The sequence below is a fragment of the Phytophthora cinnamomi genome (genome assembly GCF_018691715.1).
Source record: "Phytophthora cinnamomi strain GKB4 chromosome Unknown Contig27, whole genome shotgun sequence".
Taxonomy (NCBI): Eukaryota; Oomycota; class Peronosporomycetes; order Peronosporales; family Peronosporaceae; genus Phytophthora; species Phytophthora cinnamomi.
Genome location: NW_027150960.1, coordinates 1214136 through 1230728, shown reverse-complemented (window position 1 = coordinate 1230728; position 16593 = coordinate 1214136). Strand labels below are relative to the sequence as shown.

Below are 16593 nucleotides of genomic sequence, written 5' to 3'. Positions count from 1 at the left end.
ATAGTACCAAGATAGTGATTATGACCGATGCTTGACCCACACCATACGTGTATTTTGCTCACGATGCCGAGCGGGTATCGACGTTCCTCACCCTGCATGCGTTCGCAATTACCAGAACTTGTGTGTTCTCTCGAACGGCACGCGGTAAAAACCATTAACAAACATGGTCCTAGAGGGATAACCAGCCGTCGATTGTACTTGGATCATGTCCTGTCTTGGATACATCACTTTTGCAGTGGACACCGTCGTCGATTCGGTTCTTCCTGTTTTTCTCGCTTGCAGTTGGAGCGGTGTCCGGCATGTTCGGCATTGGCGGAGGCATCATCAACGGACCGCTGCTGCTCGAGGTGGGCATTGACGCCTCGGCCGCTTCGGCCATGACTGCAACAACCGTGCTCTTTTCCAGCGGAAGTAAGTTCGACGTGTGCTACGGGTCTGCCGCACTTGCTAACACTTGCTCGTTACTTCAACAGTGTCGGCTTTCAACTATGCCGTGATGGGGGAAATGGATATGCATCTAGCGCAGATCCTGCTGCCGGTGGGCTTCCTCATGACGTACATCGGCCAGCTGTGCCTACTCAAGGTTGTGCGCCGATTTCAATGTCCAAGCCTAATTATCTTCTCGATGGCCGTGATTGTGCTCATCAGTGCCGTCGCAATGAGTATCGAGAGCGTCCGCGCCCTGCTGGCCTGAACGAGCAGACCCCCAAATATTTACTTTTTTAAAAGCAAGCGAACAATATCAATCTCGACCATCGGAGCAAGCAATCGATCCTGATCAGGATACCTCGTGGCATGAGTCTATGACCTCATGCTGGTATGTTACAGCTACAGCCAGCTACCTCGTTAGTTACCTTTTTCCCGTGGCGATCCTTGCGAGAAACCAATCGCCTGGTGAAACCTCGCGCAGTCACTTCCGGGCAACCAAAGCCGCCGCTCGTAGATCCTGCGTCACGGCCTCCAGCTAACCCGTGCTACTCTATCGCCTGTCTTCACGGAGGCGTCTTTCGAGGATGGACCGCCAGGTTGTCGGCCAATGCACAGGGTTGAAATGCACACGTTGCAGGCTTTGGTCTCCGCTGTCGGTAGACCGCGTTGAAGTGCTGTCTTCTGCACCTCACGTTGTGACGGTCATGTAAGGTGTACAACGACTCGTTGCCAACGCGTAGCGTGCTGGTGGTCCAGTACCTGTCACCGTCTCCGCGCGTTCACACTACATGTAGAACTACCCACCCTCAGTTCGGGTTTGAGAGCGTCCTGCTCACGCCTCTCGTTACGTTGCGTTTGCAGCTGCAACATGTACCAGACCATGCCGGCCGTGCTCTCGCCCGACACCCTTTTTATCAGCGACGAAGCGGCCGATGTCGAGCGTTTCCGTGATCGTCATCGCCGCCTGTGCCGCGACCACCAAGAGAACTCGGCGCCGAACTCAAAACATGTCGAGAGTCTGGACGAAGACGATGGCCGCACACGCAAGGTCTCCGCCAACTGGCGCGATAAGCTACAGACTTGGAGGCAGCACGAAGACGGGTACTGGCCCGAGTCGGCTGGCACCGAGATGCATCTGGGCTTCAACGCCTTCGACTTCTCGGCCTCGCCCGAGGCCTTTAACGACGAACCCGAGGCGCTTGAGATCAAAGACCTATCGGCTGAAATCATCGACCTGCAGTACGACACTTTCTATGACGAAGAACTGGTGCTATCGCTTGAAAGCGAGTTCCCGTGCTACAAGATCATCCCAGACCGCCACTACGGAACTCTGAATGGGGAGCCCGAGCTTCTGACCGAAGCCAATAATTCGCCGGCTGAGACCAAACAACAACAGACAGCAAAGAAGGAGCTAAGCATGGCTGATGTAGCGAAACAAGTGACATCCATGGGCTTCAACAGTGCCAGCCTTTGGGGGCGAAAGCTGCCTGGCCTTCGGCAACTGCCGTCCTTGAACCGCGATGGTGTGTGGGGAGGCCCGATTCATTACGCCACTAACAAAATACAGCATCGAACATTTTACTATCGGTACTATGCGTAACGTGTCGATACTTGTATTCGGTGTCGTGAATACACGTACTGTAAGCAAACAAGTGCATGCATGTTTGGGGAACGACGTGATTACCATTGTATTGCAGATTCTGCGAACCTGCTCGACAAGCAGGGATTCGGTTACAGAATTCAAATGGGCAATCCACGACTCACCGAGCGCTAAAGTCCTAGACGTCCGGTAATCAGGTACATGTACCGTTTCAGTTATATAATACTTCGTAGTACCAACCTTTGCTCCCGTTGCAAAGCTCAGATCTTTGATGGCCACCTTCAGTGGGAACTAATTGTTGATACATGTAAATGTATCCTGCTCACGATGAAAAGCAGTGTGATGATAGTGCATCGCGAATTGCATGTGAAGTTCTGTGTCTGCGTTAGCAAACAAATCGCTAAAGTTACCACTTGTGCTTGCATTCTTTTGGTTGAAGCAGTACACGCAGTCTAGACCATCAACAAAATCCCTTATGGTTGAATTACGCTTTGGTTTAATACTATGGTACAGCTGTGAACGCGAAGCTAAAGTACAAGCAGGTGGCTACACTTCTACGCGAAGAACTGCGGCTGGGCGTAGAGACATCGCCGCTGATCGCCGCGCGGGGCGAGCTGCACGGGCGGGCGCCACATGCCCAGGCACGGCGCGCTCTGGGTGAGCGCCGCCACCGGGACCTGCCGGATGGGTCCGCCCGGCTGGCGGAGGCCCGGGAGGCTCTGCTCCCAGAGGCTGGCCGTGTTGAAGCCCATGGCCGACACCTGCTTGGCCACCTCAGCCATGTGCTGTCGCCGCCCCTCCTCGTCCTGCTGCTGCGCTGCAGCTTCGGCTTGGGGGTGCTCCGGCTCGTCGTCGTAAAAGGTCTCGGGCGACGCCGAGAAGTCGAAGGCGTTGAAGCCCACGTGCATGTCAGCGTCGTCGCCAGCGTCGCCAGCGTCGCCGACTTGTTCGTCGTCGAAGGGCCCGCGTAGCGGCGCCTGCAGTTGCTGCGGCTGCTGCTTGTGGCGCCACTTGGCCGAGACTTTGCGTCTGCGTCCGCCGTCCTCGTCCAGCGCCTCCACCCTGGAGACCGAGCCGCCAGCCGGCGCATGGCCGCGATGCAGGTGGCGGTGGCGCGCGCGGAACCGCTCGATCTCGGCGGCCTCCTCGTCGAACTTGGGGCCGCCGGCCGCGGCCGGCATGAACTGGAACATGGCGAAAACACTGTGCGTCGCGGCGCTGATTCGATAATGGCGTGTTGCCAGCGATAAGACGCGCTCGGCTGAACTTCCGTGACAGATCGGATTTTCAGCCAATCGTTGACCGGCAAACCGAAACGTCACGTCTGCCCTTTTGGCTTTTGGCGCAAAGTTGCCTTTTTGGGCTGCGGACTGCGGACCAACCCGTGCAGGCTGCGAGCAACCCCCCCCCCCCCCCGCGCTGCGTCTACATCGGCGCGGACGATGCGCAGACAGAAATATGTTTTGGACGTGCGCGTGCGCACTACTGACCCCATCGCCGGACGGGCACGCGTTGCCAGCCATGTCTATCCGGTAATGGAGAAATGGAGAAATTGAGGCCTAAAACAGATTTAGGAGTGGCAAGGAGTTGCACGCGCCGTGATGCAGGGCCTGCGGGCGAGTCGCTTGGCTGTGCGCGGCGGTGACTCAGAGACCTGTTCGATGGCGATTGGCCTGCGCCATTGAAGCCCGGATCGTTCATAGAAAATGCCCGACGTAGCCTGCCGTCCGGGACGGCCCCTCCTAAGCATCCCGCACAGATCCTCAGTTGCGATCGGTTTTGCCGCCGCCAGCGCGGGAGCTAGTAACATACTCACTAGCTGCAATTTAAAAAAAAAATCCTGTGCTTGTCTCGTTAAGACAGGCCAACGTCCGCAATGCAGGCAAGAGTCCCGAGGCTGAACTGATATCGCAGCGATGGATATGAACGCGGTGAACCTGAGCGCAGCCGTGAACCTGCAGCAGTTATAGCAGAACTGTGTAAGCAGGCCTGGGGTATCTGGCTTGGATGGTCTGACCTCCAGCTCTAGCCCCCCCCCTTCCCCCCGTCAGACACACACTCGCACACTACCTGCATCTGCACTTGCCAGGTCTCACTACCTCGAACTTCGACATCACTCACCAAATATTCGCTAGGCGAGCAGGGTTGTAACGGCAGCGCAGCTCTGCACTTGCATACCGTGTACCTACCGTAATAATCGGGTCCAGTGCGACAAACGGTTTGAGTGCGACACCGGCAGACGTATGCGTGACAGCCCCTCCCTAAAAAAAAATATTAAGAAAAAAGACTTGAAAAAAAAACTTGGGTTTAACGTCTATTGATCGTTATCTTCCTCCTCGTCAGTGATGGTCATCTCTGGCAGTAGTTTTAGAGGCCTCAGCCCCCTGTACACGAGCATCATCAGCAAAATGTTAAAAAACGAGTATCGAGCATGACTTCCGAGAGACCGCACCGTCATCTTCGTCTTGTTATTGTTCTTCGGCCTCTTCTTCATTTTCTTTTGTGACTGCGATGGCGCGAGGGGGGTACCGCAACCAACCGTGCGGGACGGACGTCATCCGAGCGAACTCTTTGAAAAACCTTACGAGGTTTTTTGCTTCACTTGATTATGACTGGGAAACTGTGTCGCACTGGGCCCGATTATTACGGTACATGTACTCATCTTTCGTAATCGTAATCTCGTTTTTACCCAATTGACAATTGGGTAAAAAGATCGGCAATTGGTAATTGCCGATCTTAATTCAATAATTAACTCAAACAAGTACATATACGACAGCTGCCTTTTATTGGTTACAATAAAGGTTACTCTTGAGCGGGTCATAATTTCGAAACAACGACTTTTATGTTTTTGCGTGAAGTTTATTAATAAGGTTGGTAATCAAGGGCATTATTATAGGTCAGAGTTGTATAGAAGTACGGCTCTGGCCTTTTGGTTGATGGTAAAATCGTGAATGAAAAATTCTGTTTTATAAAACCCAAGTATAGGGAAAAGATCACTCGACGACCGCCGATCGGTTGATGTCTTCGCTTGGCCATAAGACGGTAACGAATATGGGAAAGGGCAGAAATCTGATATTTTTATATTAACTACAGATACAAACCAGTACTAACGCAGGACTAAATTACCACCAAAGGCGTAACCTGAGCCCATTATATAATGAAAAAAACAAAAAGCAGCTTGAAGGTGCGTCGAGCAGTTACCATTGCACAAGTAGGCTGCATAAGAGTCTCTTTCTGAGCTAAACATGTACCTTGCAATTCTGCCGGTAGAATTGAAACGAGCAGTTGACTAACTTCTACTATCCATTCTATAGTTAACAATTAATTGCAATTCTATCGGCTGAAAGCACTTACAAACTCATACTGGTTTGATTTGAAAAAGAAGGCCTTTTAAACAGGGAACAAAGTCCAGTACTGTTCAGATATTTCTGCTGTTCACATTTCTCCGAACATGTTGGTACACGCGATTGCTGGATGATTTTATGTTTTTGTGCAGGTTACTCCTAAATGTTTTTGCTTTCGCTAACCCAGCCATTACTCTTGCGCGGGTTAGTCGCCACCTTGCACGACCAGTTGCAATCATGAAACAATTGAACTGCTGATTAATCGACGAATTGTTCTGATAATTCAGCAAATTAATTGCTTTTGAGTTATGCTATACACCCTTGCACTATTGCCTTATCTTGAATTGCGTTACATTGTTTGTTTTATCGTTACTGTGCTGCTCTCTGAATTACCGTGGGTAACGTAACTCAATGACAAACATGACTGGGTAGTGCAGCATCGCACCGCAAGGGCAATGTTGCCTAGTTAGTGTAGCTTGAATGTCGCTCGATAACAAACTCGGCAAGCATAGTTCTTGCGAACTGCGAATTGCAAATCTGGCAGGTTGGTACAGTGCAAATCAGCCGCGGAATTGCAATGTTAGGTTTGTACAATGCAATCTTGCCACTGCAGAATTGCGAGTTTGGGTACATACATAAAGGCAAGCTCTTTCTTAATGTTCGCAGTTCGTAAGAACTGTGCTTGCCGCTCCAGGCGAGTTTGTCATCGAACGACATTCAGCTACATTCACGCTGCATTAGGCAGCATCAGCGTTACAGTACACAAATTTCACCCCCTCGTCGTGTTTGGCATTGTGCAACTTACTGTTTAGCAGCACCACAGCGATAAAAGAAGCAATGTAGACGACGGAAAGCAAGTTGCAAGGCAAACAAGGCTCGCAAGAAGGGAGCAAGTACAATCACCAGCGCTGAGCTGCATCAGGACGGTTAGCGGCGCTAGTCAGCGTGCCGATGGCGTGCAGGCAGCCTGGTCTTGTGCCTAGATCACGAGAGCGTTGAGGGCGCAACCACCGCAGTCTTGACCGCAAAACCGGCCGTTGAGCTTTCCTCATGAGTGAACTTGCTCAATCCGAGTAAAATTCTCAGCAAATCTAGCGCAATTTACTTAAGCCGATGGAGCGCACAAACTAAAACTTATCACTACACACGACCGGTGGAGATGCTGTTGATTCTAGTTCAATAAGCAGGGCCCCCGAAAAAATATTGTCGCTGCAGTAATTTTGATAAATAACAGCACGTTATTTATTTTCTCAAGCATGCCTAGATGTGCCCGTTATTTATGTTGGGCCACATTATTTCAGGTAATTTTATGTGTATTAAACCCTAAATTATTTCTTGCAGCGCCCAGCCAGTCATTCTGCTGTACTTCTGCAAGACCACTTTCAATTTTTCCTCTTGTAGTGACCCCCACCATGGTATTTAGTGCCCAACGTCCCACCCACACCTTCACTCCGACTCAAGTGGCGGGCTTCTTCTTTCGGCCGTGCAGAGACGAATACGATGAAGTGGTTCCTGAGTATCATCGGTGTCGTTGCGGTAATGTTAGAAAGCAGGCTCGCCGCAATGGGTTCTCAAATCTGGTGTCACATGTTAGAAGTGAGCATCCTGATTTCGAGAGTCTCATGGTTGCTGCTACTTCAGCCGAGACGGCGTCGATTCTCAACTACGTTCGCTGTAGTGGGCCTACTTTGGCTCACTACTTTAGCTTACACGTCGCGCTACGTGTATGAGGAAGCGTAGGAGTTTATTAATAATTTGAATTAATTATACTTGAGTCCACAAGTATAATATAAATCAAATAAAACACCAAGTAGGTAGTTTAAGGTAAAATGAGAACTGTATTGTTTGTAAATTGATCTTCCTCTAAAATCTGCTAAAAACTGTTTATCATCTATGAAAGGGTTGGCAGCGGCTGGCTGTCAGAGCCCCGCTAATATGCATGTCTCTGATTGGTAGAAAGATGCTGCTTTCTACCAATAGGATCTTTGGGTATGTGTGGACCACTAATTGTGGTGGCCCACTTCAATGTATCCATTGGTGTGTCTTACACCAATGTGAGGAAGTATCTAAAACCTTTAACAGATATTTATCTGTTAAACCATAAGTGACAAATGTCATGCACAAGTGACAGTTGTCACTTGTGTGTGTAACCCCGTTACACCATCCCCCCGTTAAGCTTAGACGTGTCGGTCTCGACACGTCAATTAATATTGACTGCTTGTCAATTGTTTGTGCTGGGGTTTCCGTGCTCATCCGCAATGAGCACGATCAAGCTGAAGACCACCATTGCAACAGAGTGTAAACTCTCTGTTGCTGTGTACAATGCGCGGTAGCGCGAGGTGCGCCGCTACCACGGGGACAGACAACACAGTGTCTGTGTACGATTCTTCGATGTCGACCGCGTCTATGCGTCGACATCTCTAAGCGAATTTCTGTTGCTTACCGTGATCGGGTAAGCAAGCGCCAAAGCACTTCGAGTCCTTCTCGAAGTGGCAAGTATTAGCAACTCCACGCTGTTGCGGTGGAGGCTGGTATCCGTGCGCCGTGCGCACTGTCCGTCCAGGTGGCGGTGCATATTAGCAACCGCGACCACAACAGGTATACTATATGTATACCTGAGAGCTTCAATGATCTCCGTGCTAATTATCTAGCACGCGAGTCGTCAGGCGTTGTAGATTACTACAGCGCTCGCACTACCTTCTTGCTGGTAGTGCGTGTTGGGTTTCGTACTCCTTCACCATGTCCGGAACGTCTTCCATCAGGACGTTCCGTGGTTCCCACGTGTCGTGTTGGGGAGGGAAACCTCTCCAACGAATGCGAAAACAATCCGGACCTCGGATTGTTTTCCTATGATCAACAATTCGCTGGACGATCCAGCGAATTTCTCCGCGTGCTTCTCGCAGCGGTGGCGGAGGTGGTGGAAACACGCCCCGATGGTCAACGCCGTGTTGACCTTCATCTCGTGTTGCTCCACGACCAAGTGACGGTCGTGGAGTACATTCAGAGCGCGGCGGTTGCCGCTCTGTTCCTTCGTGTCCCGGCTCTGGCGGTCTCCCAGACCGCCTTGAACGTGCCGGTCGGGCTGTAGGCCCGACTGTATTAACTGCTCCAGCGCGACTACGCGCTGGAGAGGAGGGTTTCCCCTGTCGAGTCTGTCTCTTCGGGTCAGACGAGCCACTTGGCTCGTGTTGGAGGTATGGCTTTAACCGCCCGACATAAAATGTCGGGTGGAGCCGCATGCTAGACGGTATGTCTAGCGTGTATGCGTTGCCGTGCCGTGCCAACACAGTGAACGGCCCGATGAAGCGCGGAGCAAGCTTGCTTGCTCCGAAATCCGGAACTGCATGTCTAGGCAGGTTTTGTGTAGCTAACAAAACTAATGAACCAACTTTAAATTCATTTGTGTTGCCTCTGCCCGCATTGTCTGCGTTCAGCTTCTGTTGATCAACAGAAGCTGCTATAGTGTCTTGGACAAACCGAATCACGGCTTGTCTTTTGGTGATGAAATTGATTGCATCCGAGCTGAAGTCATTCAGCTCGCTCTCCGCTAGAGGCCCGGCCTCTGCGTGGTTCTTTGCGGTGTCTGCGCCCTGCGCAGACCCGTGGTCGTTGGCCATGTTGTTGGGGGAGTCTGCGCCCTGCGCAGACTCATGTGGTTTGTCCATTGTTGCAGCTGACACTGTGCAAGTGTCAGCGATTTTCTGCGGCTGCTGTATTGCAGTCGTAGATCCTCCCCCACTTAAAGTGGGAGCCATCACTCCGAGTAAACTCGGTAGGCGTGGATGCCGCATGGCATTCACGTAGAACGGTGTATGCCCGGTCGAGGCATGCACCGAGTTGTTGATGGCGAATTCCGCCATCGACAAACACTCGCTCCAGTTTTGGAACGAGTGAGCGTAGCTCTTCAAAATGTCGGCGAGCACGCGATTCACGCGCTCGGTTTGACCGTCCGTCTGCGGATGATCCGCAGTCGACATGGAAAGCTGGCTCCCAAGAAGTGTAAACACTTCTTGCCACAGGTGCGCTGTGAAGCGCGGGTCTCTGTCCGACACGATGTCGGTCGGCATGCCATGGTGTTTGAACACCATGTCGACGAACAGACGGGCCGTCTGCTTCGCGGTCACCTCTGCCGGCACCGCAGCAAGATGTACCATCTTGCTGAAGCGGTCGACGAAGACCACAACACCGGTATTCCCTCCGCTGTCCGGGGGAAGACCAAAGATGAAGTCCAATGACATGGACTTCCAACACTCCGACGGAGTCGGTAGTGATTGCAGTGGAGCCTGCGCGAATGGCGCAGGCTTCACGCGTTGGCATACCTCGCAAGCACGGATGTACTTGCGCACCCACTTATACTGGTGGTGCCAGTAGAAGTCGCGCGTGAGAAGGACGTAAGTCTTCTCACGTCCGAGATGTCCCGCAGTCGGGGCATCGTGATACTCGTACATGATCCTGAGTCGCAGGTCATGGTCATTTGGCACGACAACGCGATCCGCGTTGTCGTCGACTGCGTTGTAGAGTAGCAGTCCGTCGTGCACACGAAAGCGGTGTGCACGCGCTCGAAGGTGCTTGGGCAGCTTCTGACGGGACTTGTCAGAAGGCGCTGCGCCACAGGCCAGCAAGAGTTTCGCGTCCGCGTCGTGCGCGTACGCGGCCTTCACATCATCCAACAGAGATGATGCGGGTTTGCTCGATCGCATGGCGTCAATGGCATTGACGTCAACAGCTTCTGCATAGTCCGGCCGACGTGATAACGCGTCGGCCACCACGTTCAATCTTCCGGGTTTGTATTCGACCCGGAAGTTATACTCCGCAAAGAATGAGAGCCATCTCGCCATTCTTTGTGAAATGTGTGGCGACTTCACTGCGGTACGCAGTGAAGCATGGTCGGTGTAGACCACAAATGGTCTACTCCCAAGCAAGTACACTCGGAACTTTGCGAGTGCATACTTCATGGCAAGGAGTTCCTTGTCATGCACCGGATAGTTGCGCTCAGCTGGCTTCAGCTGACGCGATTGGTAGTAGACGACACGATCACGGCCCTCGTGATCGTGCTGTATCAACGCGCATCCGATCGCGAAATCGGATGCGTCACACACTACGTGAAATTGGCGATCTTGGTCAGCCACTGCCAAGATCGGCGCCTCAGTCAAGCCCCGCTTGACTGCATCGAATGCCTTTTGGCAATCGGGTGTCCAATTCCACACAGCTTCTTTCTTAAGAAGTTGTGACAGCGGGCGGATCTTGCCCGCATAATCCTCCACGTACTTGCACAAGTACGTGGCCAAGCCAAGGAACTGCCTCAGTTCCTTGACACTTGAAGGCGTTGGCCATTCATTTATCACTCTGACCTTTTCCGGGTCAGGGCGAACGCCATTTTTCCCTACGAGACACCCGAGGACGGGTATCTCGCTCGCCCCGAAGATACACTTCTTCAGGTTCGCGTAGAGCTTATGTGTTCTCATAAGCTCAAGTAGCTTCCGGAGATGCACCCTGTGCATCTCTACGTCGGTCTTCCCGTCCACAGCCCGGCTGTGGATGAATACATCATCGAAGTAGCTCGGTGCGAAGTCGCGCACCGAGCGCAACAAGTGCGTCACGCACCTGTTGAAAGTCGCAGGGGCATTCTTAAGCCCCTGTGGCATTACTAGCCATTCCCAGAGCATGCCGCTTGGCGTGCTCACTGCCGTGAGAGAGATATCGCTCTCACGCATTAGAATTTGATAAAATCCATCTCGCAAGTCGAGAGCACTGTAAACGGTGCTCCCGGCCATCGAATCGATGATAACATCTTTTCGCGATATCGGCGTCTGCGCCGGTACCGTCGCATCGTTCAGCTTGTTGTAGGCATGAACGATGCGCCATCCGCCCTGTGGCTTCTTGACACAGAACGTCGGAGCACTGTGCGGGGACTTCGATTCCCGCACTTGTCCAGCTTTGCGACGACTTTCAAAGAAGTCGTCGATTGCTTTTACTTGCTCTCGCGGCAGTGGCCACTGCCGCGTGACACAGTACTTCGTGCCCGGCACGAGATCAATCTCGTGCTGAATGCCCTTATCCTGCGGAAGCTCCGCAGGAATCTCTTCCGGGAGTACGTCTTTGTACTCCCTCAACAATTCGTAATAGGGACTCGACTTCAGCGAGTCCCAACCTTGTTCCTCGAAGCGCTCTCGCTTCGTCTTCGCACTGAGAGTGTCTTCACTCTCAGTGGTACTTCCCATGAAGAGCTGCCTCAGCTCTTCGCTCTCGCCTCGCCGTTCTTTCGCTGTCCGAAAGAACGCAGACTTGTTCGATGCGTCCATCGTGCAAGTCGCGCGTGAAGCGCTTCCAGCTCATGGCTGGAAGCGAAGTCAACTCCGACGCCGTCGTCGGAGGACTAGCGAGTTCCATGTCACGATACTGGAATCCAGTATCGGTGCGCGTCAAGATGCTTAGCGTCTTGACATTCGGCGTCACCGCCGCAGTCTGCCCAGCAGACTGCTCTTGTTGCGTCTCGGTCCCGGACCGAGACTTGCGCAGCGTTTTCCGCTTGCGCCGTCTTCTTGTTGTGCGGAGCCCGGCTCCGCACAGTTGTTCTTCTGGTCCAGGCCCGGCCGTGGACAGTTGTTCGCCGGCGGACCCTGTCCGCGGGCGCGCGGTATCAAGCCCGGCTTGACCGCATTTTCCTTCGTGCAGCCCGGCTGCACGGTAATGTGTCCTTCGCCGGCAGACCCTGTCTGCGGGCGCGCGATATCAAGCCCGGCTTGATCGCATGGCGCTTCGTCGTGCAGCCCGGCTGCACGACAGCATGTAATTGCGTCAGTGCGGTACGTTTGCAACCGTCCGCACTGTTTGCAGCGTCAACTCCCGGAGTTGACACGCCTTCGTCACCTCGACGCCATTCATTGGCGGAGCCCCTCATGACCGAGGGTGCGTCGGCTCCCGGAGCCGACGCGTCGTTGTCGACCTGACCGCTTCGGGTCAGGGACTGTCCCTTACACGCTTGAACGTGGGTGTTGGTTCCCGGAACCAACACATCTTTTTCTTCCGACGTCGGCAGCATTGCCGACGTGGGTCTCACTTGTGCGCGCCCTCGCGCACTCCTTGGGCACTCCGGGACAGCAGCATAAAGCGCTGTCTCGACTGGTGAGCCGCGCGCACCAGCAGGTGCGTGCGCTGCGGTAACAGGGCCATCGCTCTCTGTTCCGCTGTCGCGGCCGAAGCGCACGAGCGTGCGCTTCTTCCAGTCTATCACCGGATCATGCCGTGCAAGCCACGGCATGCCCATTACTACGTCGAATTTATCGTCCAGGTCCAGGACGATAAAGTGTTCGACAAACACTCGTTGTTTGTACGAGAAGCGCACGTTCACGACGCGCTTCTCGGTCTTCACGATGGCACCTGTTGCCAGTCGTACCTCCAGAAGACTTCGAGGTGTATCTACCTCCTCGAAGTCAAGTCTCGGCAGGCTTCGTAGTCGAACAAAGTTGTTCGACGCGCCTGAATCCACCAAAGCTCGAAGAGAGTCACTCGTTCTCTTCGAGTAAACCTTCAAGATGACTAGGTTTGGCCTGTCATCTTGTTTCTTGCAGTGAGAGCTGGTCTCACTGGGGGCTGCAGTCCTCAGTGTCGCGTGCCCGATGTCGGCACGCGCGACTGCATTACCAGTAGGGCGCCCCGCGCCTACTGGATGTTCGCGTTTTTTGTTTGTTCGCGGCGATGCTGGGCATCGCCGCGACGGCCACCATTGTAGTGCACGGGAGCCGTGCGCTCTCTGGCAAAGTGACCGATCCTTCCGCAACGGAAGCATCGCACATTATTTCCGTGCTGCTGGTGACCAGCAGCCGTTGCATTCGAGAGGTCCATTGGTTCCGGACCTCCCGTGCTCACTACCGGGCGCGGTTGCGACCTCGGCACGCTCGCATGCAGTTTAGCCTGCCGCAGGCTAAACTCTTCTTGCATTGCGAGAGTAATCGCAGCTTCGAGAGTACTCGGGTACTCTCGGAAGAGATAGGTCTTCACAGGCCCATCTCTCAGTCCCTTCATGAACGTGACGACTTTAGTCGCCTCGTCTATCGGGTTGGTCACGATGTTCGAGACCAAGTACCGTGCACGCTGCGCGTAAGCATGGACGTCATGCTTACCCTGCTGAAGGTCGAGGAATTCCGCCCTCGACCGGAACTCATTTTGCGGGGGCTCAAACGCTTGTCTGAGCTCCTCTTTGAATATCTCGTACGTGCTAAAGCACGTAGGATCTGAGAGTCGGCGTCCGTACGCCCAACTCCTCGCTCGTCCGCCAAGACATGACATGGCGAACGCAACCTTTGACAACGGGTCGACGATACGTCGAGCCGCAATGGCTGTGTCGAGTTCGACAAGCCATCGGAGGAGAGGCTCGCCCTCTCTTCCTACATAATTGCTCACGCTCAATTTTAATGATTGAGCACGCGGTGTCGTCCCCGACGACGCCGTTGTTGAGGAAGCAGCATCGCGCTGCTCCTTCATGATGAATCCCAGAGCAACACCATGTTGCTCTGTCGGCGATAGCGTACGCAACATTGTGGCTATCGCCGCCTCCCCAATGACTGTTGACAGTCGTTGGAGGGCCTCCCACTCTGGATCCGACAGGTGGGGGCAGTCCGCGCGTGCAACATGAGTTGCAGGCGTATTGGAGCTCTCCATGGGCACCTCCGTGCTCATGTGGTTCTCGGCTCCGCGTTCGTACACCTCGTACGAACGTCAAGTAGTCGGTCGTTGGACGGACTACAAAGTGCTACCAGGTGTAGTGGGCCTACTTTGGCTCACTACTTAGCTTACACGTTGCGCAACGTGTATGAGGAAGCGTAAGTACTTAGTAATTACTTACGTTAATTATATTTGAGTACACAAGTATAATATAAATCAAATAAAACACCAAGTAGGTAGTTTAAGGTAAAATGAGAACTGTATTGTTTGTAAATTGATCTTCCTCTAAAATCTGCTAAAAACTGTTTATCATCTATGAAAGGGTTGGCAGCGGCTGGCTGTCAGAGCCCCGCTAATATGCATGTCTCTGATTGGTAGAAAGATGCTGCTTTCTACCAATAGGATCTTTGGGTATGTGTGGACCACTAATTGTGGTGGCCCACTTCAATGTATCCATTGGTGTGTCTTACACCAATGTGAGGAAGTATCTAAAACCTTTAACAGATATTTATCTGTTAAACCATAAGTGACAAATGTCATGCACAAGTGACAGTTGTCACTTGTGACCGTTATCGTGCACAAGTGACTGTTGTCACTTGTGTGTGTAACCTCGTTACATTCGCCGTTCCTCTCTCAACCTTTTTAGCTGGATGGAGTGGATTCTCAAAAACAATCTTCCGCTCTCATTTTGTGAAAACGAGGCGGCTAGACGGTAAGAATTATGGATGTATATTATATTTTATTAATTTCTACTGAGTATTTTCTAATGCGTTCGCAGGTACTCGACTCTCAATCCAATCTGTGTGGAGACACTTGTCTCTGGGATGACCAGTTTGACCAAGGCGGTCGAGCGTTCGATCGCGTTAGAGATGCCTAACCGCTTTGGCCTCATCTTTGATGGATGGTCGCATTCATCTGAGCACTACATTGCGGTATATGCTTGTTACGAGGTTGAAGGGGAGGTGAAGATTCCGTTGCTCTGCATGGCTCCGCTGCTGGAGGAGGAAGAGGAGGATCTCTCGGCGCGCGGCCACATGGAGTTCCTTGCAACCATGTTACCCCGAGATTTCGGGAAGCAACTGGATCAGTGCTGCTTCTTGGTAGCCGATAACTGCTCGGTGAATAAGTGGCTAGCGACGCTGATGGACGTGCCGCTCGTAGGCTGTGCTAGTCACCGCCTTAACCGGTCAGTGCAGGCTGACATGCAAGACTACAAGGAGGAACTGGATACTGTCCAAAAGCGTATGATTCAGCTGCGAACACTGACGCAGTCAGCTAAGCGAAGGTGAGTATTTTGTATTTTATCTGAGTGATGTGGTGTTGCAGAACACACAAATATTGTCAGATGTGGATCTCCAGCACAAACCACAACAATCGCCGAGTTAGGTCGGCGCTTGTTGGCCTGCGCAGGGGTTGTCCCCTCGCGGTTCGGCCCAACCGGGACAGCGGGTGTCTCGTCTCTCGCCGACACCTGCCAACCAAGGTCCACTCTTCCGGAGATCCGCCGAGCTAGCGGACTCCGTTCACAAACTCCTGTGCCCTCCACCAAAGGATGGACAGCGGCGCGCGAGCGCTTTTACAGGCCGCCGGGGCAGAAGCAACCCGACTTGAAGAGTAACGGCACCCGGACTGTCCGGCGTACCGGCTCGCTGAGTTAGCGAGACTTTTCCTTCGCACTTGGCGAGCACCCAACGCCCAATCCCGGGCCGACCTAATCTCTTGGCGCTGCCAGTCGAGTACCCTACAAGCTATGCCTCTCGGGTACCGACGGCAGGCATAATCCGACCCCGTGCAGGGACTTACCGGAAAGTGTGCACGTGTTGTGGGCCTAGAAAATTCTGCTCTGTTTGTTCTTAAGTCTCCTGGGCGCCCTGAAAGGGCGCCTCCACTATTCCTAAGGTCCTATACAAATATCAAGTGAAATGGAGTGGTTTCGGATCTCGGCCGACCCTTCACCTTCTCAGCGACGCTTCGAACTCGGCGGAGCCGGATAAGTTGTCCGGATAACCCGGCGAGCTCGACGGGGAGGTCTCGCCGACTCGACTGAGTGCTGCTGGGCTCGCCGGGCTCACGCTTGGTCCTCTTGTGCGCCTTCTGGCCGTGCACCGCGTCGTCTGGGCGGCCGACGGCTCTGTTTAGCCGAGCTCAAGGCCTGGAAACTGCCTTGAACTCGGCTGAGCGTCTCCCAGCGTCCCCGCACTCGGCCCGCCGTACGTGCGTCTTCTCCTTGCGTGGCGCCACCCGTCCTTGGTCTCCGGTGCTCTTGATTCCCATTCAGTCGGCCACAGTGCGCTCGTGAAGCCTGCGAGCTCGGCGGACTGGCACAGTGTACCATCCAGCCGAGTAGTACCGTCAGCGCCGCTTTCCTGGCCGTCTTGGTACTGCGAGCTCGGCGAACTCGGCGGACTGGCACAGTGTACCATCCAGCCGAGTAGTACCGCCAGCGCCGCTTTCCTGGCCGTCCTGGTACCTTGTTCTGCCTTAACTTCGAGTGCTCCACGAAATCTGGTGTTCCCTACAACACAACTGCCCCGGTCACGTTCCGAGCCGAGGTGG

General features: G+C 53.4%; 3 protein-coding genes across 3 annotated transcripts; 2 read left to right on the top strand and 1 right to left on the bottom strand.

Moving 5' to 3' along the window:
* Positions 1–299: 299 nt before the first annotated feature.
* On the top strand, positions 300–694 carry IUM83_04125 (uncharacterized protein; the record flags this gene model as incomplete). Its single annotated transcript, XM_067928177.1, has 2 exons — positions 300–411; positions 474–694. 2 exons carry the CDS (start codon positions 300–302, stop codon positions 692–694), a joined length of 333 nt encoding a protein of 110 aa, XP_067794031.1.
* A 603-nt stretch (positions 695–1297) lies between these two features.
* IUM83_04124 (uncharacterized protein) lies at positions 1298–2203 on the top strand (the record flags this gene model as incomplete). The annotated part of the gene is made up of 2 exons (XM_067928176.1): positions 1298–1952; positions 2127–2203. 2 exons carry the CDS (start codon positions 1298–1300, stop codon positions 2201–2203), a joined length of 732 nt encoding a protein of 243 aa, XP_067794032.1.
* Positions 2204–2583: 380 nt separating this feature from the next.
* IUM83_04123 (uncharacterized protein) lies at positions 2584–3222 on the bottom strand (the record flags this gene model as incomplete). The annotated part of the gene is made up of 1 exon (XM_067928175.1): positions 2584–3222. The coding sequence occupies one exon, from the start codon at positions 3220–3222 to the stop codon at positions 2584–2586; it is 639 nt and encodes a 212-aa protein (XP_067794028.1).
* Between the last annotated feature and the right edge of the window lie 13371 nt (positions 3223–16593).